This window comes from Microcebus murinus, chromosome 16, assembly GCF_040939455.1.
Source record: "Microcebus murinus isolate Inina chromosome 16, M.murinus_Inina_mat1.0, whole genome shotgun sequence".
Lineage (NCBI taxonomy): Eukaryota > Metazoa > Chordata > Mammalia > Primates > Cheirogaleidae > Microcebus > Microcebus murinus.
In genome coordinates, this window is record NC_134119.1 from 309,914 (window position 1) to 337,839 (window position 27,926).

At 64.9% G+C, this 27,926-nt stretch overlaps 2 protein-coding genes across 8 annotated transcripts; both read left to right on the forward strand.

Annotated features, from left to right (window-relative positions):
• Positions 1-1,966: 1,966 nt before the first annotated feature.
• Positions 1,967-12,842, forward strand: ZNF512B (zinc finger protein 512B). 2 transcript variants are annotated; one of them, XM_076010790.1, is made up of 17 exons: positions 1,967-2,056; positions 3,850-3,996; positions 4,293-4,435; positions 4,792-4,920; positions 5,014-5,690; positions 5,785-6,011; positions 6,107-6,178; positions 6,269-6,412; positions 6,533-6,657; positions 6,737-6,829; positions 7,008-7,106; positions 7,187-7,357; positions 7,706-7,900; positions 8,104-8,205; positions 8,525-8,587; positions 9,090-9,188; positions 9,585-12,842. In XM_076010790.1, the coding sequence occupies exons 2-17, from the start codon at positions 3,873-3,875 to the stop codon at positions 9,834-9,836; spliced, it is 2,715 nt and encodes a 904-aa protein (XP_075866905.1). In that variant the 5' UTR covers positions 1,967-2,056; positions 3,850-3,872; the 3' UTR covers positions 9,837-12,842. The 2 variants fall into 2 exon arrangements, with proteins under 2 accessions (XP_075866905.1, XP_012628478.2); XM_012773024.3 differs by lacking the exon at positions 1,967-2,056 and adding an exon at positions 2,227-2,317.
• A 635-nt stretch (positions 12,843-13,477) lies between these two features.
• On the forward strand, positions 13,478-27,635 carry UCKL1 (uridine-cytidine kinase 1 like 1). Of its 6 annotated transcripts, XM_076010793.1 has the most exons (16): positions 17,091-17,132; positions 17,373-17,522; positions 20,955-21,148; positions 21,264-21,370; positions 21,474-21,644; positions 21,717-21,788; positions 22,784-22,973; positions 23,046-23,107; positions 23,789-23,805; positions 25,929-26,027; positions 26,095-26,188; positions 26,271-26,333; positions 26,428-26,550; positions 26,663-26,770; positions 26,839-26,995; positions 27,429-27,635. In XM_076010793.1, exons 2-16 carry the CDS (start codon positions 17,455-17,457, stop codon positions 27,506-27,508), a joined length of 1,605 nt encoding a protein of 534 aa, XP_075866908.1. In that variant the 5' UTR covers positions 17,091-17,132; positions 17,373-17,454; the 3' UTR covers positions 27,509-27,635. The 6 variants fall into 6 exon arrangements, with proteins under 6 accessions (XP_075866906.1, XP_075866910.1, XP_075866907.1 ...); XM_076010791.1 differs by lacking the exons at positions 17,091-17,132; positions 17,373-17,522 and adding an exon at positions 13,478-13,709; XM_076010795.1 differs by lacking the exons at positions 17,091-17,132; positions 17,373-17,522 and adding an exon at positions 13,478-13,709 and having other exon boundaries at positions 26,863-26,995.
• Positions 27,636-27,926: the final 291 nt, after the last annotated feature.

The following is a 27,926-nucleotide window of genomic DNA, read 5'->3' on the forward strand; positions in this document are numbered from 1 at the left end:
GGCACAAATGCACAGAGACACAATGACACTGACATCAACAAACCCCAATACACACACACAGGTGCCGTGGACAAGACAGACACAATGGAACCCTGACATACAGATGCAAAGATATATAGCAAAACCCCCCAAAAACAGATGTAACTACACAAACACAAATACTAACACGCAGACACACAATGACTTCCTAACATGTAGAAACACACTATATCATACAACACCATGGCATTTAGATACACACAGAAAACAATCACACTCTGACATACAGGTATTCACACACACAAACCGCCGACACCCTGACAGTCATGCCACAGCCTGGACACAGGTATGCTAAGATTCACTGCCCCACGCACCCTGAAGTCCACTCGCCTGGATACCGACACACAGACAGGCATCAACCTCATCAAGCACAGAACACGCAGGCAACCCACCCTGTACCATGATGTCCAAACATGGGTACTGCTGAGCACACACCCACCCACAGACACGGACATGTCCCGTATGTGTGTCAGTGTGCTAGACGTACAGGGGGAAAACTGACACGCTTGGACGCACCTCAGGATGTATACACTGACTCCCCCCTGCCTCGGAAATCCTGCTGTCCCAGGGAGGGGATGGTCAACAAGTGAAGGATGAGGTGAGGAACTGCCCCCTTCCTCCAGGGGCCCCCAGGCTGGCTCACAGCTTCTCTCTGGCTTAGATTTCTGAGGAAGTGGCCGACTCCTCGACAGACAGCCTGTTTCCATGCGAGTGCTCTGTGCCATCCTTGAGCAAAGCATGCCCCAAGGGTCCCTTCGGGAGAAGGCAAAAAACCTGCCCTGCGCCAAGCAGTGCAGTAGAGCTTGCTCCAGAGGGGGCAGGGCAGGGGACGGCTGGGCAGGAAGGGCCCCAGGAAGAAGGTGCACCTTGTAATTTCATTTCCCAACTCACAACATCCAACACACACCAGTGTCGGAGACTCCAGAGTGTTTGAGGAGTATAAAAAGAGGCCTTAGAAACTTAAAGTCAATTTTAATTTCAAAACTAATATATATACACGGTGAAAAAAAATTGATAGTATTGTGGGCACAAGATGAAAACCCAAAGTCTCCCTCACTCTTCCTTCCCAAGGCCCGAGTTCCTCCAGGGAGACGGGTGCTGTGAACAGGTACAAACAGCTCTCCTGGGGAGATGGCTCTCGTGGGTGGGTCCCTTGCCAGCTTCCTGTGGGGGGGTCTCCCAGAGAAACATGCTCTACCTCTTCCCTAGTGCCCCTTGGGGAGAAGCACACCCTTCTCCATTGCATCCTGTGGGGCCAGTGCCCCGTCACCCCCAGACCTTGGAGCCCAGACCTAACGGCAGTGCCCCTGGGCAACGTGGGGCTCTGGGGCAGAGAGGAGTGAGACACTGGCTGCTGGTCTAGGGTTACCGCCTCCAAAGCTGGGAGAGGGCAATCCAATGGTCAGCGCCCCCAACAAAGCTCCAGGGCCTCAAGCTGCCCCAGCACTGCCAGGAGCCAGGCGATCCCCTGACAGTGGTCACAGGGCTAGCTGGAGCGGGGTCAGTCCTGCCCCGCGGGCCTATGGGCCCCAGGGCCAGGAGGCCAGGGTACCGGAGCACGTGGCCTCCCCTGCAGCACCTGCCCGGGGCCAGGACGCAGAGGCATCGGGTCACCACATTCCGTGCGCATCTGACTTTGGGTTGTGCCCAGAGTCCCTATCGTGCCTCAGTTTACCCCATTGTCCATAAAATGCCTCCCGCCCTATGGGCAGCAGAACTGGCCGCTGTGGACTGGGGGAGGCCTGCCCGACAGAGGCGGCGGACCGGGGAGCCGGGCGGAGCAGGCCTGCCCGACGGGCCCCCTCCCCCAGACCCACCCCTCCCCGTCGCGGAGCAGCGGCAGGAATACCGCGAGAGTTCGCCCCCCTCCCCCCCACAGTAAAACTGTCAAAGGTGGGAGGGGCGGGAGCGCGCATGTGCGCAGCGCGGCGCGCAGCCTGCGCCGCCCGGACCCCGCGCCCCGCGCCCCGGCCCCGGCCCGGCCCCGGCCCGGCCGCAGCCCCGCTGCGCGCCGCAGGTAAGCGCCCGGCCGCGCCCCGCCCGGCCCCGCCGCCGCCCCGCGGCCGCGCCCGCCCCGGCCCCGCGCAGGCCGAGGGCCCGCCCGCGCCCCCCCGCGCCCCGCCGCCCGGACCCCGCGCCGCGCCCCGCGCCGACGCCGTCTTCCCGCCTCCTCCTTCTCCAGAAAAAGTCGCCATTTTGGTTCACTGCTTCGCCCCCCCGCCGGCGGCCCTTCCGGGGCCAGGCCGCGGCCCGCGCCTGCACCCGCCGCAGGTGACAGGTGGGTGGCGCGGCCGGCCTCGGGGCGCGTCCCGGCCGCCGCGTCCGCGCGCCGGGCCTGGGCCCGGGTCCCCGGCGGAGCGGCCTTCGCCGCGGCCTCGCCGCCGGCCTCTCGCGCGGTCGGCGCGGGCTCCTCCCTCGAGGGTTTGCGACCCTGCGGGTCCCCGGGCGGGGGACGCCCCTTCTCGTCCTCGTGCGCGAGCCACTGGCCGCGTTGGAAGGAGGGTCCCTGCCTCCCAGGCCAGCCCCTACTCTGAATTCCGTGCCCAGGCTTCAGGGAAGTGGAGGGGGCGCTCGGCGGGCACCTGCACGGCAGGCCACTGGGGCCGTCAGAGTCTCCTTTCAAACTTGCAAAGTGAGGACTTCAGAGAACTTTGTGTCCTGGGACCCTTCCTCTCCCCAAGCCGAGGACATGGTATCCCCCTTGGCAGTGGGCAGTGACTGTCCTGACCTCCGACCTTGGCCCTCTGGCCCTCCTGGACACAGCAGCCCCTTCCCCTCTCCTCTGATCCAAGTTAATTGGAAACTACCAGGAAGGGGTTGTTGGCTCGCGTGACCCTTACCCTGCTTCCTGGGACCACCCCCTTCTGTGGCTTGGGGTACTGCTGTGGGAGGGTCCAGCAGGGCTAAGCCTGGAGTCCCTCTGCTCCCCAGTTCTCTGGGGGTGCCACCTCCAGCAGGGCAGGCCAGAGAGGCCCAGCCTTGAGCAGCAGGGTGTTCTCTCTGCCCAGGGCCCAGTGGACTCTGGAGCTGGGCCTTCACTGCCTGTGCCCACCGTGGCTTGTCTGCTGCAGTGGTGCCGGTGCGTCTACAGGCCGGGACGGAGAGGCTCTTAGGAGTGGAGGTGGGGGGAGGTCAGCCAGCCGGAGTGGCCGAGGGCTAAGCAAGAGGTCTCCGCCGGAGACCAGGTCGGGTGGGAAGGTCCAGCCCGCACAGGGACCAGAGCTGGGCGTGGTGGGGTCCTCAGTCTGCCCACTGGGGAGTGGGCCGGGGGCCCACCCTGGCTGTTTTCCCTCTGTGTCTGGGGAGGAGAATCCAGGGATGCCCCCCAGGTAGGTTGGCATTGCATCAGGTCTGGATGGGAAGAGGGGAGGGTCGTGTGGGAGAAGGTGTCCCCTGGTGTTAGGGCAGCGTGGGAGCCAGCGGCCATCCCTGGTTTCATAATTGGCCCCTAGAGGGATGTTGTCAGCCTCCTTCCTCCTGCACAAGTCACCTCTCCTGGGGACACCCCCTGCCCAGCACAGGGAACGGGGTGCGTAATCCTCAGCACCCTTTGGGACTGTATGTCTGAGACAGAGCGAGTCTGTTGAAGCTGTCAAGGGTCTTGGGACAGGATTAGGTGCTTCCAAACTTATCATGTCTCTTGGGAGTCCTTGGCTGTGCAGCTCCTTCCCTAAATTGCAAGCCCCTATCCCTTTCCTTCCTGTGTGACCAAAGCCACAGGAGGGCAGGCTGCCCGTCGCTGGCCAGAGAGAGGGCCTGTCCAGGGAAGCTCCACCGCATGTCCCGAGTCAGGTCTGTTTGGCCTTACAGGTTTGTCCACTTGCTCCGAAGAGATGACGGATCCCTTCTGCATTGGAGGTGGCCGTCGGCTCCAGGGGTCCAACAGGAGTGGACCCGGGAAGGATGGTGGCCGGAAGGAAGTCCGACTTCCTATGCTGCATGACCCACCGAAGCTGGGTAAGAGGCGTCAGGGTCAAAACGGGTTCTAGACGATCATGGGCAGCAAGTGGTAGGAGTGGGCCACCTTGCCGGGCATCCAGTCCCAGGACACCCAGCCAGGCATTTGAGTTCCTGAGGGCCTTTCCAGGGTGGTGACTGTCTTTGACATAGCCCAGGGCCTAGGGTTCTTGTCCTCAGCTGGCCATGCCCTCCCCGCTGTACCTGGGTACCTGGAAAACAAGGCTCACTCTGGACCCCAGCAGCCCCCGGGGTGGCAGGCACAGCCACCGAGCCCAGCGTGTTGTGTGCTGCAGGAATGCCGGTGGTCCGCAGTGGACAGACAGTGCCTGGCCAAGCCTCGCTCTGCTTTGACCCGGGAAGTCCAACCAGCGACAAGATGGAAGGGAAGAAAAAGGGGCGTCCAAAAGCTGAGAATCAGGCTCTCCGAGACATTCCTGTGAGCTCCCTGAGGGCTGGGGGAGGCATGCTGAGGTCTCCCGTCCAGGCCACTGCTCTGCGCTCATTCGCCCTCGGCACATAAGACACCAACTCCATGCCTCGGGGTGTGGGCACTGGCCTGGCAGGCTTCACGTGGCTGACGTGCTGTGAAGTCCTAGCGGGTCACGTTGGTGGGGCTCGTAGAACAGGTCTGGGGCATGGCCACTGCGTAGGTGGCTTGAATTCTGGCTGCGTTCCCGAGGCCAAGAGGCTTGTGTGGGGTGTGTGCCCTGCAGGCCCTGGGAGGGCTCGGGGTCTGGGGCGTGGGTGGGCTGAGCCCTCGGGGTTGGCAGCATGGCCTTTCCTCACACCCAGCTCTCCCTGATGAACCAGTGGAAAGATGAATTCAAGGCACACTCAAGAGTGAAGTGTCCAAACTCAGGGTGCTGGCTGGAGTTCCCCAGCATCTATGGGCTCAAGTACCACTACCAGCGGTGCCAAGGGGTAAGGGACTGGGGGTTGGGGAGCAAGAGGCCAGGGGGTGTGTCTGGGCAGAGGCCCCCGGGGCCCCGGCCCACACCTGCCCTCCCTGCCCAGGGCGCCATCTCAGATAGGCTGGCCTTCCCCTGCCCCTTCTGCGAGGCTGCCTTCACCTCCAAGACCCAGCTGGAGAAACACCGGATCTGGAACCACATGGACCGACCCCTGCCTGCCCCCAAGCCTGGGCCAGTCAGCCGGCCGGTCTCCATCAGCCGGCCGGTTGGGGTCAGCAAGCCCATTGGTGTGAGCAAGCCCGTCACCATCGGCAAACCCGTGGGCGTCAGCAAACCCATCGGCATCAGCAAGCCTGTCACAGCCAGCAGGCCTGTCCCTGTCACCAAGCCTGTCACGGTCAGCAGGCCCATCCCGGTCACCAAGGCCATGCCAGTCACTAGGCCTGTGCCAGTCACCAAGCCCGTGCCAGTCACCAAGCCCATACCGGTCACCAAGTCTGTGCCGGTCACCAAACCCGTGCCGGTCACCAAACCCGTGCCAGTCACCAAGTCCGTGCCAGTCACCAAATCCATTCCGGTCACAAAACTTGTGACAGTTACGAAACCCGTGCCGGTCACCAAGCCCGTGACGGTCAGCAGGCCCATCGTGGTCACCAAGCCCGTGACGGTCAGCAGGCCGATTGCCATCAGCAGACACACGCCACCGTGCAAAATGGTGCTGCTGACCAAGTCTGAGAACAAAGCACCTCGCACCACAGGGAGGAACAGCGGTAAGAAAAGGTATGGGAGCTCGTTCCAGGCTGGGGCGCTCCTTGGCCGTGGCTTGGGGAAACGGGGCCCAGAGTCAGGCCTTCCCCTCACCTGCTCCCTGCAGGGCTGCCGACACCCTGGACACCTGCCCCATCCCACCCAAGCTGGCGAGGTCGGAGAACGGGGAGTACGGCCCATCCACCGTGGGCCAGAGCTCGGCCTTCCAGCTGAGCTCGGACCCCAGCAGTGGCCCCGTGTTGCTGGGCAGCAGGCCCTCGGGGGGCAAGGAGGCTCTGCGGGCGGCAGGCCCCGCGTCCCTGCCGGAGGAGGACCCAGAGCGCACAAGGCACAGTAAGAGGGCCCTGGGGGCAGCCGCCGGGCCGGGCCCCAGCCTCCTGATGGTTATTTGACCAGAATCTCGGCTCTTCTTTCTCTCCCCGAGTCAGGAAGGAAACAGAAAACACCGAAGAAGTTTACAGGGGAGCAGCCATCCATTTCAGGGACTTTTGGGCTCAAAGGTGAGACGCAGTGGGCATCTCCAGGGTTGCGTGTGTACCCCTCACACGCGTGCTGGCTGCCTCAGACCCCCCCCCGCTGCGTGTACACAGGCCTGGTCAAAGCGGAGGACAAGGCCCGAGTCCACCGCTCCAAGAAGCAGGAGGGGCTCGGCCCTGAGGACTCGCGGAAGAAAGTTCCGGCCCCCGTCACTGTCAGCAAGGAGGCACCGGCACCCACGGCCCACCCAGCCCCAGGTAGGGGCTGCCCGGCCCGCGGTGGAGGAATGGGGGACGGGTGTGGACCCTGGACCCTGAGCGAGGCGTGCGGGGCGTCCGGGAGCGCCCCAGCCCCTGAGGCCCGGCCCCGCCCCGCAGGTGGCCCTGAGGAGCAGTGGCAGCGGGCCATCCATGAGCGGGGGGAGGCCGTGTGCCCCACCTGCAGCGTGGTCACCCGCAAGACCCTCGTGGGACTCAAGAAGCACATGGAGGTGTGCCAGAAGGTAAGGCTGCCTCGGGAGGGGCCGGGAGGGGGACCCCCGGGACCTCAGGCCCGACTCTCACAGCCAGGCTGCGTCTCAGCTGCAGGACGCACTCAAGTGCCAGCACTGCAGGAAGCAGTTCAAGTCCAAAGCGGGTCTCAACTACCACACCATGGCGGAGCACAGCGCCAAGGTACCCGCCTGGCTCCCAGCCCCTCCCGCTGACCTCCAACTCCTCCCCCTGCCCCACTGCAGCCCCTCCCCCCAACCTCAGACAGCCCCTCCCCCCATGCCCAACCTTGGACGCTGGTGGCCCCATCCCGGGCAGGGCCGGCCCGTGGTGGAGGGTACTGAGGCTCACCCATCCCCAGCCCTCCGACGCTGAGGCCTCCGAGGGGGGCGAGCAGGAGGAGCGGGAGCGGCTGCGCAAGGTGCTGAAGCAGATGGGACGGCTGCGCTGCCCCCAGGAGGTCAGTGGAGGGGCCCCCACGCAGCCCGGGGCTGGCGCTGTGCTGGCCGCCTGCCTGACCTCTGGCCCCTGGACCCCCAGGGCTGCGGGGCCGCCTTCTCCAGCCTCATGGGGTACCAGTACCACCAGCGGCGCTGCGGGAAGCCGCCCTGCGAGGTGGACAGCCCCTCCTTCCCCTGCGCCCACTGCGGCAAGACCTACCGCTCCAAGGCTGGCCACGACTACCACATGCGCTCCGAGCACACGGCCCCGGTGAGTAGTCCGCGGCCCCCCGAGTCCTCGTGGCTCGCATGTGGCCTGTGCCGTGACTCATGTTCTTTCCTGTCCGCCGCACGTGTGTTCCCATGTCCCTTGGGTGCTGAGCGTGTGTGTGCATGTGCTGCCTGATACATACGTTCTCCGTCCCTCCCTGCGGGAGACGTGTCCCAGTGGGTGGGAGCCAGGGACCCTGGTGCCTCTGTTCCCTCGGGCTGCCTGTGTCCCCCGTGTCCCCAACGTACTTGCATGCCTCCTGGCCCCAGTCCGTACGCCACGCTGGCCCTGCCTCTCGTGGCCTTTGCTTGTGGCTCACGCTGGCCTCTGTGCCCTCCTGTCCTCCAGCCCCCCGAGGACCCCACACACAAGCCCCCCGAGGCGGAGGACCTGCTGGGCGTGGAGCGGACCCCGAGTGGCCGCATCCGCCGCACGTCGGCCCAGGTGGCCGTGTTCCACCTGCAGGAGATCGCAGAGGACGAGCTGGCCCGGGACTGGACCAGGCGGCGCATGAAGGATGACCTCGTGCCCGAGACCGCGAGGGTGAGCCGCCCGCCCCAGCGCTGGCGCGGGGCAGTGGGCCACGGTCATGCCATCCGTGGTCTCTGGGCGGGATGTGCCTCTCCCAGAGTTGGCTGTGGCAGCCATCCCGGGACCCAGGCCAGCTGCCCCCGAGGCGTGGCGCTCTTAGAGCAGCCGGGGCGTCCTCGGCCTCGGGCTCACCCTGGCACCGCCTGACTCCACAGCTCAACTACACGCGGCCGGGCCTCCCCACGCTGAACCCCCAGCTGCTGGAGGCGTGGAAGAGCGAGGTGAAGGAGAAGGGCCACGTCAACTGCCCCAACGACGTGAGCTGGGGCACACGGGGGCGTGGGGACACGGCTGGGGGACAGAGAGCCGGGGATGACCCCTGGGCAGGAGACCCGTTGGGAGGTGACCAGCCACTTCTGGCCCTGGGCCCTTGCGGGGTCTTCAGAGGGACCCTCCTCAGCAGAGGGGGCCTTGACCTCAGGTCCTACATGGCCAGCCTGCCCACTCCCAGGACTTCCGGGGTCAAGCGCTCCCACTGCCCCAAAGAGGCCTCAGTGCTCCCCCGGGCTAGAGCAGGGGTCCGTGTCTGTGTGGGGTGCCCACCTGGCGGGCCCTCACCCGCTGCCTCCCCCGCAGTGCTGCGAAGCCATCTACTCCAGCGTGTCTGGACTCAAGGCCCACCTCGCCAGCTGCAGCAAGGTCAGCTCTGGGCCCCCCCAGCCGGGCAAGGTCCTTGGTGCTCCCACCCAACCCCTCGGGGGTCTCCACCCTGTTCCCCCGTAGAGCTGCCTCTTCCATGAGCCCAGAGACCGGCCAGTGGTTGTTGGCCAGCCTAGGACACCTCCTGTCCCCCAGCCACCAGTCAGCGGGTCCCAAGTCCTGCCCTCAGGCCTTGGTCTGAGCGGGTGTGGGTGGTCACCGTGCCCAGCGTGGAGGGCACACTGGCTCGGGATAAGGGACCCTTGGCCAAGGTCCACAGCCCTTCCCCAGGGCAGTCACCTCTTAACCCTCTCCTCACCCCCACCCGCTGCGGCAGGGTGACTTGCTGGCCTCCTCAGCACCTGTCCCAGCGTCCTTTTTCATTGGCTGCGCTGCCCCTGTAGCTACAGGGTAGGGGCTTAGGACAGATCTAGATGCTTTGGGGCCTCCAAGGGTGGGGGCGGGTCTGACCTTTGGGGACCGGACTGCCCGTGTGTTGCAGGGGGACCACCTGGTGGGGAAGTACCGGTGTCTCCTGTGTCCAAAGGAGTTCAGCTCCGAGAGTGGCGTTAAATACCACATCCTCAAGACCCACGCAGAGGTGTGAGAGCCATTGCCAGCCTGGCGGCTGGCGGGGCTGCTCCAGGAGGGCCTTGGGCCAGGGTTGGGTGGTGGGGGGGCGCTGTGGCCTGCGTGGTGTGTGCCTGAGCGAGTGACTGGCGTTGGGAAATCCAGTGGTCTCCTCAACTCGGCATCTTGCCGTCCTGGAGACAGGAGAGCTGAGAGGTGTGGCTGCACCCCACAAGGCACCCCAAACGGGAGCCCCCCTCTGGTGGGTGCCAGCCCCTCGGTCACCTCGTAGCAGTTGCCTGACTGGCTCCGGAGGCTGCTGGGTCTGCAGCTTTGGGGCGAGGGCGTGGACTCTGGGGTCACACCTGGCTCAGGTGCTCAGGATCTTCCTGTCCCCAGGTCTTCATCGCCACCTTTCTCTCCCTAGAACTGGTTCCGTACCTCATCAGACCCACCTCCCAAACACAAGAGCCAGGACTCGGTGGTGCCCAAGAAGGAGAAGAAGAAAAACCTGGCCGGCGGCAAGAAGCGGGGCCGCAAGCCCAAGGAGCGGCCCCCAGAGGAGCCGGTGCCCAAGCTGCCCCCCCGCCGGGACGACTGGCCCCTAGGGTGCAGAGACAAGGGGGCCCGTGGCACTGCTGGCCGGAAGGGGGGAGCTGGCAAAGCACCTGAAAAGTGAGCGTGGCGGGCCGGCCACCTTGCCCCACTCTGCCAGGGTGGGCGTAGCTGGCTCCAGGACCTGCCGTCCTCCAGTTCTCCATCCCTTCCCCCGCCTGTCCGTCCGTCCAGTGGGGCGGCCAGCCACTCTCCCCTCCCTGCAGGCAGCCCTGACCCTGCTCAGGGCACACCTGGGTTTGGACTCCCCGGGGCCGGAGCAGAAGTGCAATAGCCGGAAGGTCAGCCCTCCCCGGGAGAACATGTCAGGTCTGTGGCGTGGAGCAGGCACATGGCCCGCAGGCCCCCCGTGTCTGCTTCCTCAGGCCCTGCGGGATCCCACCTTGGCTCCACCAAGGCTCAGGTGTCCCTGGCGACCCCTGGCTCTGGGCTGGCTAGGGCACCTGCACAGCCCTGGCAGCCACCCTCTGGGCCTCGCCTCTACCCGACACTGGAATCCGGTACCCCAGCTACCTCCCAGGACAGACCCCCATCCCGCCACTGCCATGCTGACCTGGCAGGTGCCTGCCCTCCCCAATCCACCACCTCTGGTTCCTCTGCTTCTGTTTTCTACCTCTCCAGGCCTGTCCTCTGCCCCCTCCTCTCTGTCCTGTCACCCTGCTTTGCCGTGCCCACGCCCCTCTGGCCTGTGTCTGCAGTGTCCCCCACTCAGGGCAAGGGAGGGATTCTGCTCTCCCACCTGCAGAGTGGCAGGAGCAGTAGCCTGAGGCTCCCGGACATAGCCCTAGGGGTGTGGGGGCCCTGAGCGTGCTCTGCCTCCCACCATCGGCTTCCAGACACGGGCGAGCTAGATCGGGGCAGCCTGGTAGTACAGCCGGACAAGTCTGGGTCTGGGGCCCGTGGGCAGGAAGCTGAGTAGAAGCAGCCTGGCTCTGAGTGGCCACTGGGGACAGGCAGCCTTCCTCCTGCTAATCTGGGTTGGCCCAGTGGCCACTCCTGTGGGAGCCCCTTTCTCCCCCATTTCTACCTGCTCCTTAGTTTCTAGTTGTGTTTCATTTGGTACAGGAGCCGGCCAGGGGAGGGGGTTTGGCCAAGGTCACAGAAGTTGGTGGCACTCCAGGGCTCTGTCTTTGCTCCTGGTGGGGCCCCCCAGTTGGTGGGGTCTGCAGGTCGGGCATTGGGTGGGTGGGGAGTCCAGGGAGCCTGGAGGAGGTGGCCGCACAGCCTCTGAATTCCTCCTGGGCCCCCGCCTTTCAGCGTTGTCACAGGGAGGAGGGTGCTCAGAGGGGCGGGCTTGGATGGAGGCCGTTTTCCAGGGGGTGGGCTGAGGGCTCATCCTTGCCGATCCTGGATGATGTGAATTTTGATATTTGCCCGTGTGCGTGTGTCTCCTGGGTGTAGTGGATGCCAGTCTTGTTGCTGTGACAAGTAACAACCTTTTTTTAAATTCTGTTTTTTATACAAAAACAACAATCTGACATTTTGGTGCTAAGGGTTTCCTGGTGCCCATGGCGGGGCTGGGGGCTGGGCTGGGCTGGGCTGGGCTGGGGCCCTGTGCTGCTCAGATGGGCAGTGCTGACTGGGCACCCCGCCTGCCCCCTAGTTCTCACCAAGGGCCCCAGCTGGGCTCAGCTCTTCTTGCCCCGCAGCAGGGAGGCAAGTTGCAGGGGGGCTTTGGGGCTGGCTGGGGTTGCTGTGCTCTGTCTCTGGCTCTTTCCTTTGGCCAGAAGGCTCTGACCCCGGGCAGCCCTGTTGTGGTGTGCTAGGGAGGGGTTGTGGGGGTTTGGACTCCCCTCACCCTCACCTTGACCTAGTCAGAGGATGGGGCTTGGACAGGTGGGGGCGGTCCAGCGGTGAAGGTCAAAGAGTGGGTGGGGTTTGGGGCAGGAGGGCTTCCCTTGCTGTGTTCCAGAGCTTCACCGGGGTGTGCAGCTGGTGGTGGGGGGATGGGGCCAGGCAGCTCTGCAGGGGCGGCCTCTTGAGTGGCGGGGGGAGCAGGCGCTGGGCTGGAGTTTAGGTGCACTTTGTCCTTGTCACCAATGGTGGGGCAGGTTGGACCCCAACACCTCTGCTGGGTGTGGCTGCCTGCCCCAGCCTCTCAGGTACTTGGCCCTTAGGGAGGGGGGTCTGGTTTCTGCTGGGGGGTGAGTTTCCAGGACACCCTAAAAGCCCACAGATAGTCCTCCTGTGGGAAGGGGGTGCCCTGGATGACTTATGTTTAGCACTTTAACCCCCTTTGTAAAGTAGGTGTGGGGGCTGCTGCCAAATGTGGCCGTTGGGTCTAAGCGCCCCCACCCCCCTCTCACCCAGGTGCTGGCAAGCTGGTCTGCAGGGCCCTCCTCCCAAGGAGGTGGGGGCTCCAGGGGGCTCAGAAGGATCTGCCCGCCTCCACTCTGGCCCACATGTGGCCAGGTGAGCACCCTGGATGCCTCCATGAGGGGGGCCAGCGTGGTAGACCCCGGGGTGTGGTGGGCACGGTCCCTGCCCGCAGCCGGGTCTGGAGCCCTCTCTGCGGATCTACCTCTGGCTCAGCGCAACTCCCCACCCCAAAGAACAGGAGAGTGCCCGCAAGGGCTGACTCAAGGGGCTGACACTTCACACAAAAATAGGGTGCACTTTATTTACCTGGCAAAGGCAGTTGAGGGGAGCCTCCTCCGTGCTGTTGGGGGTACCCTGACGGGGAGGGCTGTCCCCACACCCCTACTGGGGCCCCGGCGGCTCTCCTCGGGGCCTGAACTGGGAGGTCCAGCGGGTCATACCCCCTGCCTGGTGGCCACGCGTCCTATACCTGGGGTTTCTTGGTTTGGGTTTTTATCGCCAGTTCTCAGTACATAAGTGCATTTCGAGAGGCTCCAGCTATCACTTGTAACCATATATATACATATATATTCTATCTACAAAGTGTTTATTTGCAAGATGTTTTGACGGTGAGCTCGGGCCGCCCGCCCTGTGACCATCTGTCCCCGGTCCTCGTCCCCGCCCCGCCCTGGCCCGAGTGGCGCGGGGCGGGCCATCACTGTATGTATTAAAGATGACTGTATCGAATAAATGTTTATTGATTTTTTTTCCAGGGCTTTTGTGAGGCTGAGTTTGTGGTAAAACGCGGGGGGTCCTTGGGGCGCGGGGCCGGGACGAGGCCTTGTGGGGATCGTAGTCCGCCGGGTCGGCCCGGTTCCAGGCGGCCCCCGCCCCGGCGCACGGCCTTGTGGGGATCGTAGTCCGCCGGGTCGGCCCGGTTCCAGGCGGCCCCCGTCCCGGCGGTTCCAGGGCCCCCAACCCGGCGCGCGGCCTTGTGGGGCTCGTAGTCCGCGGGGTCGGGTCCGGCTCCCGACGGTTCCAGACGGCCCCCGTCCCGGCGGTTCCAGGGCCCCCAACCCGGCGCGCGGCCTTGTGGGGCTCGTAGTCCGCGGAGTCGAGCCCGGCTCCCGACTGTTCAGGGCCCGCGTCCCGGCGCGCGGCCTTGTGGGGCTCGTAGTCCGCGGAGTCGAGCCCGGCTCCCGGCTGTTCAGGGCCCGCGTCCCGGCGCGCGGCCTTGTGGGGCTCGAAGTCCGCGGAGTCGAGCCCGGCTCCCGGCTGTTCAGGGCCCGCGTCCCGGCGCGCGGCCTTGTGGGGCTCGAAGTCCGCGGAGTCGAGCCCGGCTCCCGGCTGTTCAGGGCCCGCGTCCCGGCGCGCGGCCTTGTGGGGCTCGAAGTCCGCGGGGTCGGGCCCGGCTCCCGGCTGTTCAGGGCCCGCGTCCCGGCGCGCGGCCTTGTGGGGCTCGAAGTCCGCGGAGTCGAGCCCGGCTCCCGGCTGTTCCAGGCGGCTCCTGGCGGCCCGGCTGCGGCGCGGAGAGGCCCGCGAGCCCCATGGCTGCGCCCCCGGCCCCCGCGGACGCCGCCCCGCCGGCCCCGCCGCCCCCCCGGCCGGCCGAGGAGAGCGAGGCCGCGAGCGAGGACCGGTAGGCGCGGCGCCGGCGAGCGGGGGCGCGCTCCCTCGCGTGCACGCGGGAGACGGACGGGCGCGAGCCGCGGCCCCTCGGGCTGGCGTCGGTCCCCTGCGCGCACCGCGGCGGCGCCGGACAACCGGGCGGCCGTCGCGGGGTCCCCGCCGCCGCGTGCCGCACCCTCCACACCCGGCCTGCCGGCCCCGGCCCCGCCGCGAGTGCGCGGCCCAGCGGCGGTGCCTTCCTGGCCTTCCGGCCTGGGCGCGGCGGTGCGGCCCGGCTCGGCCCGCTCCTCCCCGCGGGCCGGGGCTCTGCTGCCCGCGCGCGGGGGACCCCGAGGCTCCTCCGGGCTCCGCAGAGCACGAAGGGAGGAAGCGCGGGGTGCGGGGCGGCCACCCCGCCCGGTTGGGTCCCCGGCGGCCGGCGGGGAGACGCTGCCTGTGCCCTTGCGGCGTGGCCGTGAGGGGGCAGTGCCGCGCGGTGCCCGGGCTGCCGGCGCTCGCACCGCCTCCCTCCGGGCCGGAGCGGGGTCCTGGGGCGGCGAGGGCCCCTCTTCCCCGGGCGCCGGCTGTCACTCAGAGGCGAAACCCGCGTGCCGGGACTTGAGGGCCGGTCTGGGCGCTGCCGCCTGGGGAGCTGCAAAGGGCAGCTCTCCACCAGGAGCCGCGGCAGAGCCGCCCCGCCCCGAGGGCGCGGTTCCCTGTCCTCTCGGCTCACGCCCTCCCGGCGGCCAGTGGGCAGTGGCCAGGAGCGTGCCGTGGCCGGGGGCCAGGAAGACCCGAGTCTGCTAAGCTGCTGGTTCCAAATCTTTGATTTAACTCAAGATGGGAGAGGCTGAGGGCTGTGGAGAAAAGCACTCCGTGATGACACAGGGTGGTGGCAGCGACCAAATGGTGTACTGGGCACGGTGCCAAAGGAGGTGGAGACTGTTGTCATCCTTCCTCAGGGTGGTCACTGAGGGACAGCGGGGAGGCAGGACCGCCAGCCGAGAGAGTGACCACAGCATTCTCCGTCCAGAGCTGCTTCTGCACTTCTTGCACCTTTCCTGGTGCCTGTCCCCTCCAGGGCTTCCTCTGCCCCAGCCCAGTGGCTCTTGCTGTTCCTCAAATGTGTCCCCAGCCCCTGCTCTGGCCCCCAGCCTTCAGTGCTGCCCCGTGCCCCCTGCGGGCTGCAGCTGGGCGTCCAGGTCTGTGCAGACACCCTGAGGCTCCCCCGCCACTGCTCCAGTTCCTCCTTCCCCATCTTTGCGCTGCGGCAGTGCAGTCCGTCTGCGTTGTCCGTTGTTTATGGTCTGCTTGCCCCTCATGGCTCTGTCTCCCACAGCTGCCTCCGAGCTGAGTTCCCCTTTGTGGTGGTAGCAGTGACTCCCAGCTGTGGTCTCGATGGGGGGAGAGGAGGGAGGCTGGCAGTGACCTGCCCAGAGCAGCCAGAAAGAAGAGTCCTGCTGAGGAAAGGTTTCCGGGGCGGTGGGGTGGGCCAGTGCAAGCCCCCCGATCTTCCAGCCCTCCGTCACCCTGCGAAGGCTGCCAGTAATACTGTCCCTGAGCCAGTCTGGAACCACTGGGCTCTGGCCCAAATTGGCTCCTGTGGACTGGCCCGCTCCCTCCTCCCTCTGGCCTCGTTTTATTCATCCAGCAAAACTCTCACACCCGGCTGGGTGACAGGAGGGGCTGTGCTATGGGCGCTGGGTGGGAGGGTCCTCGGTGACGGTGACCAGAGTGGCAGGAGAACAACACTGAACTGCAGCAAGGGAGGGCCCGGAACCTCCCTGTGGCGTCTGTGTTCCACACCACAACTGTTCCTTCAAGGTCAGATTCAAGTGTCCCAAGTCCCCGCTGTCAGGCGTTTGCTTCTGATTTCACTGGCGTTGTAGACACGTCAGTGAGGCCGGCTCTGCTCTGCACACGCCAGTGCTTGTTTCCTTACGACGACATCACTCATGGGGTCCTTATCTTGACCCTCCTGTAGTGCACCTGCTGCTGTCCTTGAGGAAACTGAGGCGAGCGGTGGCTCAGTGGTGGGCGGTGAAGGGTGCTGTAGCCCCAAGTGGAACGGCCGGCAGGTGAAGGGTGTCCTGAGGTGACTAGGGCAGCCTCCAGCACCACCTGCCTCAAACAGCCCTGACACCTGCCGTGGGAGGAAACCTGGGCAGAAAGGTGCCGGAGCAGGCAGCTCCTGGAGCAGCATTTGCCCCCCCATAGGTGGCGCTGGGAACGGGTGTTCTCTGGCCCATCCCAGCCCTGGTGAGTCAGAGCCCGGTGTGGGCAGGGGCAGGGGGTGGGGGCCGTGTTCTTGGCATATAGGTTGGGGGATATTGGCGCTGGGGAGACCAACAGAAGGAGAGTCTGGAAGTTACCTGCTTTGGAATGGCCAGGAGGTCCTGTCCCTCCCTGCCATGGGCTGCATGGCCAAGAGGCCAGCTACATGGAGGGGTGTGCTGGACATCGTCCTCAGCAGGGTGGCCTGTGGCAGGGCCAGGCAGTCCAGGGCGGAACCTGGTGGTTCAGTTAGCAGCTGCATACCTGGGCTCCTGCCTCCCTTTCCTAAGCCAGCACAATACTGGCTTCCCACAGACCTGTCTGGACCCTCCTACTCAGCCTGGGTCCTGGCCCGCTGGGGTGCATGCCAGGCTGGCCAGCCTGAGTCCACTTTGCTGCTCAAACAGCCAAGCTAGCGAACTCCCAGGAGCCCCAGCTGTACACCCCTGACTATGGGTTGGCCAGCGGTGTGGACAGCCAGCCCCTGGGAGTGGGTCAGGGGCTGAAGCCCTGTGCACGCAGGTGGATGTGCTGCTCGAGCATCCAAGGCAGCTCCCCGGAGGGCCCACCTTTCAGGTGTGTGAACCCCGTGTAGAATCTTCCCTCTTCCCCGACCCCCTGGCAGCCCCTGTCTCTGTGCTGGAAGGCAGCGTGCGGAGAGACTGCCTTGCACAGATTGCTTCATCCCTCCCCCGGGGACAGTGAAGGGATTTTAGCTGTGACACCTTGCTGAGGCAGGGCTGGCTCCTGGACTTCGTCTGCTGCAGGCTGAGCTTGTGAGGTGGGGGCAGGGCAGGTAGGGCAGTTATTCCTGGCTGGTGTCAGAGGGTTGAGTTTCAGATTTGTTTATGCCTGTAGGAGACACCTTGGGGCCAGGGGTGGGGCGCCCAGCTCAGCACTGACATTCAGGTCACCTGTTCAAGAGGCGCCTCAGATATCCCTGCCTTGGCTGTGGGGGTTGGCTCTGCAGCTTTATCCACGGAATTCTGGGGGGTGCACGAGCACTGTGGTCCTCAGGTCGTGCGGACCAGCCCCCCCACAGAAGGGCCCTTAACGCTGAGGGCTGGCCTGGGGCTGTCCTGGCCACACCAAGCAAAGCCAGTGCTATTAATATCAGGCAGGCACAGGCCCCCAGCTTGGTGATCCTCTTATGCCTTGGCCTTGGCCTCTGAGGACAGCGGTGAGTGCTGTTCCCTTAGTACAGCGGGGTCACAGGGGCCTCCCAGCTGCTGCATCCCCCCTGCCTTACAGCAGCACCCACTGCCTCCTGGTGCCCAACCCCACCCGCTCCTCACCTGCGGTGCTGGCCAAGAGGGGTCCCACCCATGGAGGGGCAGTTAGGCGGCCACAGCTCCTGAGCTGGCCTGGGGGCCCACTGTGAGTTTAAGAGGTGGTGATACCCCCATAACTGCCATCCCAGAGCCCCACGACACATACCTGGGGTCACCCCGCTGTCCAGGAGCACCCACCTCCAGGGCCTGTGCCCACCCGTGTCCTCAGCCATGAGCATTCCCCCGGCTTACCCTGGCATCAGGATCTCCGGGTGCTGGGCCCTCGGAGCAGAAGGCAGGTGAGTCCCAGCAATGAGGCCCTGCTGGGGGCAGCCCCTTCCCCGTGGCCTTGCTGTTGTGGGCTTGTGTGGGGTGTGTCTGTGGGTGTCAGGGAGCAAACGGGCTGCAGGTGTGCTCAGGAGCTGGGCAGAGCTTGGGCCCACCGGTCGAGGTGCCTCTCGTGTCAGTTGTGGCTCTTTGGGTTGAAAGTAACTTTTGTCACTGGCCAGAAGCACCATTGTTCATCTGTGGACAGGAAATGAGGTCTTTGGTGCTACTTTCCTTTCTCAAGGGGTGCTTCTTGTGGAGAATGGGGTGAGGCTCGGTCCCCGGCTCCCAGAGGCAGACTAGCTCTGGAGAGGGCGGCAGGGCTGGGTTGGGCGCGGACGCGGCCCGAGGCTATCCAGCTGGTGCGAGCCCTTGCTGAGGCGGACATCAGGCAAGGCTGCCCCTGGCCTGCCGGCAAGCGTTCCCACCGTGCGGCACCGTTGGCAGGAGCACGAGCCGTGGCAGGGATCCGTGGCGGTTATCGCAGTAGCACGAGGAACAGTCACCAGTGGAGCCCCGAAGGCTCCCACCGAGACACGCGTGGGCGGGCACCACGTCTACCGCGCTGAGTGTGGGTGCTCACCCCTGGAACCCAGGGCGTGGGCCAGTGGTGCTGTCAGAAGCTTCATCCTTGAAGTCTTGCCCCTCTGTGAGTCAGATTCTCTGTGCTGGAGTTTCCTCCCTGAGGCTGAAGTGAGAGGGCGATTCCCTGTGGACGGTGGGGTTGGGCACAGAGAGGAGGGGGCAGCCTGGGTCTGTTCTCTGCCCACCGTGGCCTCCAGGCCCACCAGAGCTCGCCTGTCTGCTCAGAACACACGGCTGCTAGGGGCCAAGGCAGCTCCCCGCCCAGGCTAGCCAGCTGTGGGCCCCCACTGTTGCCCGCTGGGAGGGGCGGCCCCCAAGGGTGAGCCCTGGAGGCCCGTCTGTTTACCTCGGGATCCGTGTGCCCAGGTGACAAGCCCTCCCTCCCGGGGCCCAGAGAGGCCATTGCTTTCGAATGCTGAGTCCCCTTGTCTGTCCTGGGCTGAGTGGGGTGCAGCCCGGCTGGCCGCGTCCCTCACGTGCTGTGCGTGGCCAGCGGCTCCAGGCGCGGTGCAGGTCCTCCTGGCACCCACCGTGTGGCTGGTCCCCAGCCCTGCTGCTGACGCCAGCGCTCGGCTCAGAGGCACCGCTGGAGTGGAGAGGGGAGGCTGGGCGCAGCAGACTGGCTAATTATTCCCCGTGCTCCCCCTCCCACCCCCGCCTACCCATGGGTCTCCAGGGAGAAGCGCGGGATGTTTTCCTACCAGGGGGAGGCGGCTGGTTTTCTTGGGGCTCGGACTCGAGCCACGTCGTTCTGTGGGCCCTTGGGAGCTGCTGATGTGACCGGCCACACACTGGGCTCTGCCATTCCTTCCACGGCCCCACATGAGTGCACAGGCGCCACCTTTCCAGCTCCGGGCACTGCCGGTGTTCTGGGAGGTGGCACAGCTGGAAACACCAGCGTTCTGGGGCGGGAGGTAGCCAGGCTGCCCCGGAGGCGGGAAGACGTTTGTCTTGGCAGCAGCCGGGGAAGTGTGGAGCTGCACCCTCAGGGTTATAGCAGTGATGATGGGACAGCAAGCTTGAAGGACAGACTGTGGTTTGGGTTTTGATTACAAAGGGGCACGTGCTTATAAAACATTCAAATGAGGCCGGGCACGGTGCCTCATGCCTGTAATCCTAGCACTCTGGGAGGCCGAGGCGGGCGGATCGCTCAAGGTCAGGAGTTCAAAACCACCCTGAGCAAGACCCTACTAAAAAAATAGAAAGTCTCTACTAAAAAAATAGAAAGAAATTAATTGGCCAGCTAAAATATATAGAAAAAATTAGCTGGGCATGGTGGCGCATGCCTGTAGTCCCAGCTACTTTGGGAGGCTGAAGCAGGAGGATCGCTTAAGCCTAGGACTTTGAGGTCGCTGTGAGCTAGGCTGACACCACAGCACTTGAGCCCAGACAACAGAGTGAGACTCTGTCTCAGAAAACAAAACAAAAACATTCAAATGAGGCAGAAGTCCCTGTTCCAAATTTTGGTGCCCAGGGAGGTCCTGATTGCACCTGGCCCGTGTAAATGTCTCCCTCGCGCAGATGCAGGCGGGCAGACACCTGCGTTTGCCAGTGTCTGCGGAACGGGCAGCACCTCCTTACGGTCTGCTTTTCTCGCCTGGCCGTGCTCTGAGAATGCCTTTCCCTGTCCCCACCTGCGGTGTCCCACTGCGGAGTGTGGCATTTCCAGCCGTGATGGACACACTGCTACTGCAGGAGCGCCCTGCCTGCTCACCTAACTTTCCTGAGACGTGGGGCTCCGCCCTGCCCAGTCCGTGGCCACGTGGGTGGGCCGCCACCTGCAGGGCCAACCCGACAACCCCTCGGGGCTTCTGGCACAGTCCTGAAGCGTGCTGTTGGGCCACTGGGGCCGGCCCTGTCTCCCAGGCAGGGGACAGGGTGCTTCTGCCCAGCCTGTGTCCTGTCCCCACAGCGTCGAGCTGCTCAGAAGACACTGAGCCTTCCAGAAGCTGTCCCCTCCCAGGGTTTGAGGCCAGGGCCCCACTCACCTTGGGGATGTAAACCAACTGAGACATAAGCAGGGACTTGAATGTCAGCTTGCCTGTGAGTGACGTGTGTGGGTGTGACACAGACAGGCCTTAGCGTCCCTCAGATTGGATTCCCAGCCCCCTCCCTTCCCCCAGTCAGCCCAGACGGGTGTTTGCAGGATGCTATAGGTGTCCACCTTGGGGACCCAGCAGGGACCACAGCAGAAATATTCCCCTTGGGTCTCTCAGCCCAAGACCCCCTGTCCTGCACTCTGACAGCCAGAGCGGCTGGGCCACAGGGCCACCCTGCCCTGAGCACTCCCTCCTGTCCCGGGCAGGGACAGGTCCTGGCTGAGCCCTCCAGCCTCCCTCTCCCCAAGCCACTCAGCCTCTTCGCAGGTGTGGCCCCTCACCTGGGCATGCACAGCCTGGTCTGGGCTCACTCTGCCCGTGGGCTGCCCTCCCGTCCCAGGCACCTGCCCTGGGGCAGCGGTGATTGGGCTGCTCAGAGTGTGCAGGGCTGGGGAGAGGGCCATGGTCCTCTGCAGGGTCCTGCCCATCTCACATGCCCACCCGGGGGGACGGGGCCCCGCCCGGCCCGCACAGAGGAGGAGCGTGGCCCTGGGACGTGCGTCCCCTCCTGTTCCTGCCATCCTGCTGCTGTGCAGTGGTGGTCCATGGCCCCATGCCCGGCCAAGCCACAGGGTCATCTGTCCAGCGGGCCTAGGCCCCCGCTCTGTGGACCCGCTGCAGGCGGGTTTCGGGTGCATCCCCAGTCGAGCCGTGCCCCACGGCCAGGGATGGGTAAGGCTGGTGGCCTGAGGCCGAGGCCAAGCATGTCCTCCTGTGCAGCAGCAGCAACACGGAATCCCTGGACAGGCTCCTGCCCCCTGTGGGCACCGGGCGCTCGCCCCGGAAGCGCACGACCAGCCAGTGCAAGTCAGAGCCGCCCCTGCTGCGCACCAGTAAGCGCACCATCTACACGGCGGGGCGGCCACCCTGGTACAACGAGCACGGCACGCAGTCCAAGGAGGCCTTCGCCATCGGTGAGAGTGCGGGAGGGGCCCTGGGCTTCCTGGGGGGGTCGGGCGTCTCCGGGCCTGTCTGTGCGGCCATCTGCTCCCGCTCACGGGCGTCTCTGCGCCCCCCCCCACCCCGCAGGCCTGGGGGGCGGCAGTGCCTCCGGGAAGACCACCGTGGCCAGAATGATCATCGAGGCCCTGGACGTGCCCTGGGTGGTCTTGCTGTCCATGGACTCTTTCTACAAGGTGAGGCCCCGCCCGGCTCCCCACAGTGTGCCACGGACGCAGGCCCTGGCCTCTGGGCCCCTGCGTGGCCCCGTGGCCTCAGCTCCTCCGCGCCCCCCCACAGGTGCTGACCAAGCAGCAGCAGGAGCAGGCCGCCCACAACAACTTCAACTTCGACCACCCGGACGCCTTCGACTTCGACCTCATCATCTCCACCCTCAAGAAGCTGAAGCAGGGGAAGAGCGTGAAGGTGCCCATCTATGACTTCACCACGCACAGCCGCAAGAAGGACTGGGTAGGCGGGGTCCGGGCCGGGAGGGCGGTGGGGGCGCAAGCCGTGCGCTGGCAACTCCTGGTTCCCTTGCAGAAGACGCTCTACGGAGCGAATGTCATCATCTTCGAGGGCATCATGGCCTTTGCCGACAAGACGCTGCTGGAGGTGAGGGTCCACCCTGAACGCCCACCCCTTGCCGTCCCTGCTCCTCCTCCTGCCCACTGCAGGGAGGCTCCAGCCACCCTGTCCCCCAGGTGCGCAGTCACCTGTTCTACCCCGTCCCAGAGGTGCACGGTGCCTGTCCTGTCCCTGGGGCCTCCGTTCTCTGAACTGCCCGAGCCGGCCACTCCTCGCCCCCGGGAGGGCCCAATGGTGTCACGCATGGTGGAGTGTGGCTGCCGGCAGTGGTTCCTACTTCCACCTGCGGAGGAGGCCTGTGCGCATACCTGGCATGTTCTTTCAGCCTTGCTCACTGTGACCTCAAACTCCTGGGCTCAGGCGATCCTCCCGCCTCAGCCTCCCGAGTAGCTGGGACTACAGGCATGCTCCACCATGCCTGGCTAACTTTTCTATTTTTAGTTGCCCGGCTAATTTTTTTTTTCCTGTTTTTTAGTAGAGACAGGGTCTTACTCTCTTTGTCGGTCTTGTCCCTCGTAGTCCTGAGGGACGGGTGAGGACCCACGCCAGTGAGTTTGAGGTCACGCAGGCCTCCAAGGGCAGAACCGAATTTGACTCAGGTCCACCTGGCCCCAGGGCCCACGTCCTGCCCCCGGCACAGGCCCGGAGGACCCCACTGTTCTGCACATAGCAGCGCTCCGACCCCAGTCTCCCACGTGGCCACTTCAGGTGCCACCTGCTGTGTGCTGAGTATCAGGCCAGACTCTGAACTCTGAGCCCCAAACTTCCCGGTGTGGCTGTGGGAGCTTCACCAAGCGGACGTGCTGCCCAGCCCGTTCCCGCCTGGCCGCCCACCACCCTCCTGTGCCCAGGAGACACCACCGTGTGCCTCCAAACACGCTGCCCGCGTGCACGCACACCCCACAGCGGCCAGGCCCGACGGGTGCACAGACCAGGAGGTCTCGCGGCAGGGGCTGGTCCTGGCGCCTCCACGCTGGCTGTGCTGGTGACAGGCCCGCCCACGGGTGGCCGTCCCCATGCAGCTCCTGGACATGAAGATCTTCGTGGACACGGACTCCGACATCCGCCTGGTGCGGCGGCTGCGCCGGGACATCAGCGAGCGGGGCCGGGACATCGAGGGCGTCATCAAGCAGTACAACAAGTTTGTCAAGCCCGCCTTCGACCAGTACATCCAGCCCACCATGCGCCTGGCCGACATCGTGGTGCCCAGAGGTGAGCCCCCGGGCTGCCTGCGGGGTTAGGCGGGGGGCACGGCCCCCGTCACCCGCCTGCCTGTCCCCCCAGGGAGCGGCAACGCGGTGGCCATCGACCTGATCGTGCAGCACGTGCACAGCCAGCTGGAGGAGGTAGGCGCCCGGCGCGGGCTCCCCGTCCCCACAGCCGTCCCTGCCCAGTCCCTGCTCCTCTGCTGCCACCGCCACAGCAGCCTGCTCGGGCAGCCCCTGTGTGTTCACAGTCCCCCGCAAGGTGCCAGCCCCCAGCGTCCTGTGCCTGTTGGTTAGCCTGGTCACCCCGCTGGGCCCCCGCCTCTGTGCCGGGCAGGGCCTGGGTTCCCTGAGGATAGGGGGCAGCACAGTGGCCAGGCCCAGCCAAGAGCCACCCCCACGGCGCACCTGGCCTGCGCTTGGCCTCGCACAGAAGGGCACGCTCCTGTGCCCCCTAGCCTCTGAGGGTGACGAGAGTGGCCAGGACTGTGGGGTCTCAGTGCCGAGTCCCATGTGGAACCAGAGCTCCCCTCTTTCCCAGTGGGTCACCCTAGGAGTGATAGCCCCAGCAGAGCTCCCGTGTGCCCTGTGGCATTCTGGGGCCAGGCAGGCTCAGGGCACACCCTGGCTCTGACTGCCCCAGCCCAGAACTGCAGGTCCTGGCCCAGGGTCAGAGGCCATTAGAAGCTCAGCCTCTCCCCTGGCTGGCCATGTTCCCACGGGGCTGCAGCATGGCCACTCCTGGGTGGGACTGGCCTGGCCACCTGCCCTGCTCACTGACACGTCACCGTTCCCTTGTGTCTCCCTGTGTTGCTGCCACAGCGTGAACTCAGCGTCAGGTAAGACTTGTGCAGCTGTAGCACAGATGGAGGCATTTCCAACATCCACACAGAGCTCCGGGTCTGGGCTGTGGCCCAGGCAGGCAGGCAGCCCTTCCCCCGACATGGCAGGGGTGGCGTGGAGCAGTCCCTTCCCTGCTTCTGCCTCTCCTTGCTGGCAGACGAGGACACTGAGGCACAGAGAGTTTAAGCAGCATGCCGTAGGTCACACAGACCTTGCTGGAGCCTCCCCCATCTCTGGATTTGACTCCAAAGAGCACAGCTGTTCTGAGACAGCACTGCCAGGCTCCCAGGGCAGTGGCCACAGACACAGCCCAGCAGACAGAGGGTGCCTGTTATAGCCACTCCCACCAACCAAAATCTCGTGGGGCCTGTCGATTCAGTCTGGGTGGTGAGGGCCTGGCCCCTGTCCCTGCCCATCCTGGTCCTGTGCTGTCCTACCTTTGTCCTCAAGCCCAGTGCAGCTTAGGCCAGGAGGAGCAGTGTTGGTGCTGCAGGCAGCAAGCTCTGGTTGGGCTGGGGCTGCCTCCCACAGCCCACCACGAGGGCAGGCAGGCGGGGAAGTCAGCACCTGCCTCGCGCGGCCAGCCGAGGGACCTGCCCTTTTCCTAGGCTTTCTGTGGAGTTGGGAGGCTTGGGCTGAGCCACCTGGTTGGTGAGCCTGTACACCCGCCCTGGGTGGCCCGAGAGTCCGCTGTGTGTTGGAAATGCCTCCAGGGCCCATCTGCCAGCTGCGCACCTCCCCATCCCCCCCTCCTGTCCCCGCATGAGCTCTGCTTGGCCCCCACCAAGACCCACAGGGCTTGTCACGGCAGTTTCCTCTTGAAGCCTTTGTTCTCAGAAAAAAAAAAAAGTTTCCAGGGTTTCAACTTGAGAAAAACGCCTGAATACGGCCAGCTACAGTTTCCATTCTCTGGTCAGCCAAGGAAGTGGTGGCCAGAGGCCCTGCGTGCGGCTCTCAGCCCAGGAAGTGCTGCTGGTGGCAGCAGGGAGGGGCTGGGCGCGGCTGGCTGGCGCTCCTGCCCAGGAGCAGAGGCCCGGCCTCTTCCTCAGGCCTGGTGGCCGCGCTGTTGACTTCTGCTGGGACTGCCCCTGCTGCCGGGACTAAGTGGGCTTCTCTCTGTTCTCTTCCTCTTCTGTGTAAACCCCATCTCCTGCCTTGTTCCCTCTCTGAATACGCTCTTCACCTGGTGAGCAGAGGAAGCTGCGTTGGGATATGTGAGCGGAGTGTGCTCTGATTGTAGTGCTGCTGTGTGTGCTGCTCCTGCTGCGAGCCCAGCCCTGCACCTGCCCTGCCCCGCCCCCTGCACCTGCTCCCGGCACCTGCCACGCCCCTGGCACCTGCCGTGCCCCGCCCTCTGCTTCTATTCCTATCCTGCTCCCAGCACCTGCCGTGCCCCACCCTCTGTTTCTATTCCTGCCTTGCCTCTTGCACCTGTCCTGCCCCGCCCTCTGCTTCTATTCCCGTCCTGCCCCCTGCACCTGCCCTGCCCCGCCCCTGCTCTTATTTCTGCCCAGCTAGCCCCTTGCACCTGCCTGGGTCCCGCCCCCGGTTCCTGTCCATGCCCCGCCCCCTGTGCCTTCCCTTCCTCGTGGCCCTACCCTTCTTCCCTCTCCAGGCCTGGGGCAACAGGGCGGGGCAGCCAGGCGACGACACTGAGCCAGCTTTGCCCTTCTCTCCTGAGAGTGGCCATGCACACCTGGAGGATGGGCCAGGACAGTGATTGAGCCAAAGCATAGTCCCCCCACAGAGAGGCTGGGATGAGGGTCCATTCCGGGGGCTAAGATGTGTCTGCAGGCACGAGCCCCCTCTGTGCCTGGCCCTTTTCTGCTGCTTCTGAGCGTGGGAGGGTCCTGGACTGGTAGGGGACCCTCACAGCCCAGCCCCTGGCTTCCTGGCCGACAGCCGCTCCGCTGTCCACTGCGCTTTTTTTACCTTTGCCTGGCAGTTGAGGTGGGGGGACATCTGCCCCCCAGGGCAGCCGCAGGGAGGCAGCCTGGTTCCACCCTGCACATCCGAGGTGCCCCCACAGGTGTGCCCTCACAGTGATGCGCTGTCCTATGGGGGGGCTGTGGGAGAAGACACCCCTTCTTGAGTGTTCCCAACTGGCTTGTGCCCCCAGGGCCGCACTGGCCTCAGCCCACCAGTGCCACCCCCTGCCTCGGACGCTGAGCGTTCTCAAGAGCACGCCACAGGTACGGGGCATGCACACCATCATCAGGTGAGTGCCCACCTGCAGGGCGGGGTACCCTGGGGGCCCCCCCTCTGCTAAACCGCTGGCCCCACAGGGACAAGGAGACAAGCCGCGACGAATTCATCTTCTACTCCAAGAGGTTGATGCGTCTGCTAATCGAGCACGCACTCTCCTTCCTGCCCTTCCAGGTGCGCAGCGAGTGGGGTGGGAGCGTCCGGTCCGGGCTGGGGAGGAGGGTCTCTGCACTCACGGTGCCCCACGTCTGTGCAGGATTGTGTGGTGCAGACCCCGCAGGGGCAGGACTATGCCGGCAAGTGCTACTCAGGGAAGCAGGTACTTGCACGTGCGCCTGGGGGCGGGGCCGGGGGCGGGGCCTGGCGGCGGGGGGGGGGTAGGGGCGGGGCTCACTCAGCCTCTCTGCTGCCAGATCACCGGTGTGTCCATCCTGCGGGCCGGCGAGACCATGGAGCCCGCGCTGCGTGCCGTGTGCAAAGACGTGCGCATCGGCACCATCCTCATCCAGACCAACCAGCTCACAGGGGAGCCTGAGGTGCCGGGACAGGGCCGGCCTGGGGGATGGGGGGATGGGGGCCGAGTCAGAGGCAGCTCACAGGAGGGCCCTGGGAGCGCCGGCACGTGTCTCTGACCCCCGTTGTCTGCAGCTCCACTACCTCCGGCTGCCCAAGGACATCAGCGACGACCACGTGATCCTCATGGACTGCACGGTGTCCACGGGCGCCGCGGCCATGATGGCTGTGCGCGTGCTCCTGGTGAGTGGGCCCCAGGCGGGCTGCGGACAGTCCGCACAGGGCTGGGAATCACCTGCCTGTGCTCGCAGGACCACGACGTTCCGGAGGACAAGATCTTCCTGCTGTCGCTGCTCATGGCAGAGATGGGCGTGCATTCAGTGGCCTACGCTTTCCCACGTGTGAAGATCATCACCACGGCCGTGGACAAGCGAGTCAATGACCTTTTCCGGATCATCCCGGGCATCGGTGAGGGGCCCCTTCCGCAGAGCGTGGAGGCAGGGGGTGACCCCAGGAGGCCTTGCCATGCTGGCTTTTTTATTTATTTATTTATTTATTTTTTTTGAGACAGAGTCTCGCTTTGTTGCCCAGGCTAGAGTGAGTGCCGTGGCGTCAGCCTAGCTCACAGCAACCTCAAACTCCTGGGCTCAAGCAATCCTCCTGCCTCAGCCTCCTGAGTAGCTGGGACTACAGGCACGCGCCACCATGCCCGGCTACTTTTTTCTATATATATTAGTTGGCCAATTAATTTCTTTCTATTTATAGTAGAGACAGGGTCTCCTCTTGCTCAGGCTGGTTTTGAACTCCTGACCTTGAGCAATCCGCCCGCCTCGGCCTCCCAGAGAGCTGGGATTACAGGCGCGAGCCACCGCGCCCGGCCAATGCTGGCTTCTTTCTCTAGGGAACTTTGGCGACCGCTACTTTGGGACGGACTCGGTCCCCGATGGCAGTGATGAGGAGGAAGTGGCCTCCACAGGTTAACGGCCCAGGTGGAGCCACGCGGTCCGCTTACCCCAGGATTGCAGTATGCAACACATAATTTATTTTAATCTTTAAAATGTCATCAATATGGCTTACGCATTTTATAAAATAAAGCTTTAGAAAAATGGAGGTGTGGCTGGTTAGTTACGGCACAGGAGTGGTGTCCCGGCCAACGTGGCTTGTAGAAGCTCCCCCAGGCTGCAGGAGCTGCGGGCCACGAGGCCGGCCTCTCCCCAGCAGGACCAGGCACTCCCAGTCTCGCGCTTGCGCCTGGCCAAGCGAGGCAGCTCTGTTAGATGGGTCCCCCTGAACCACGCAGATTGGTGTCCACTTGGCCTGGACCTGGGGAGGGGACAGGGCCACCCGGGGCCCACAAGAGGCAGCCCCACCCTGTGACTGCTCCCCGCTACCCACAGAT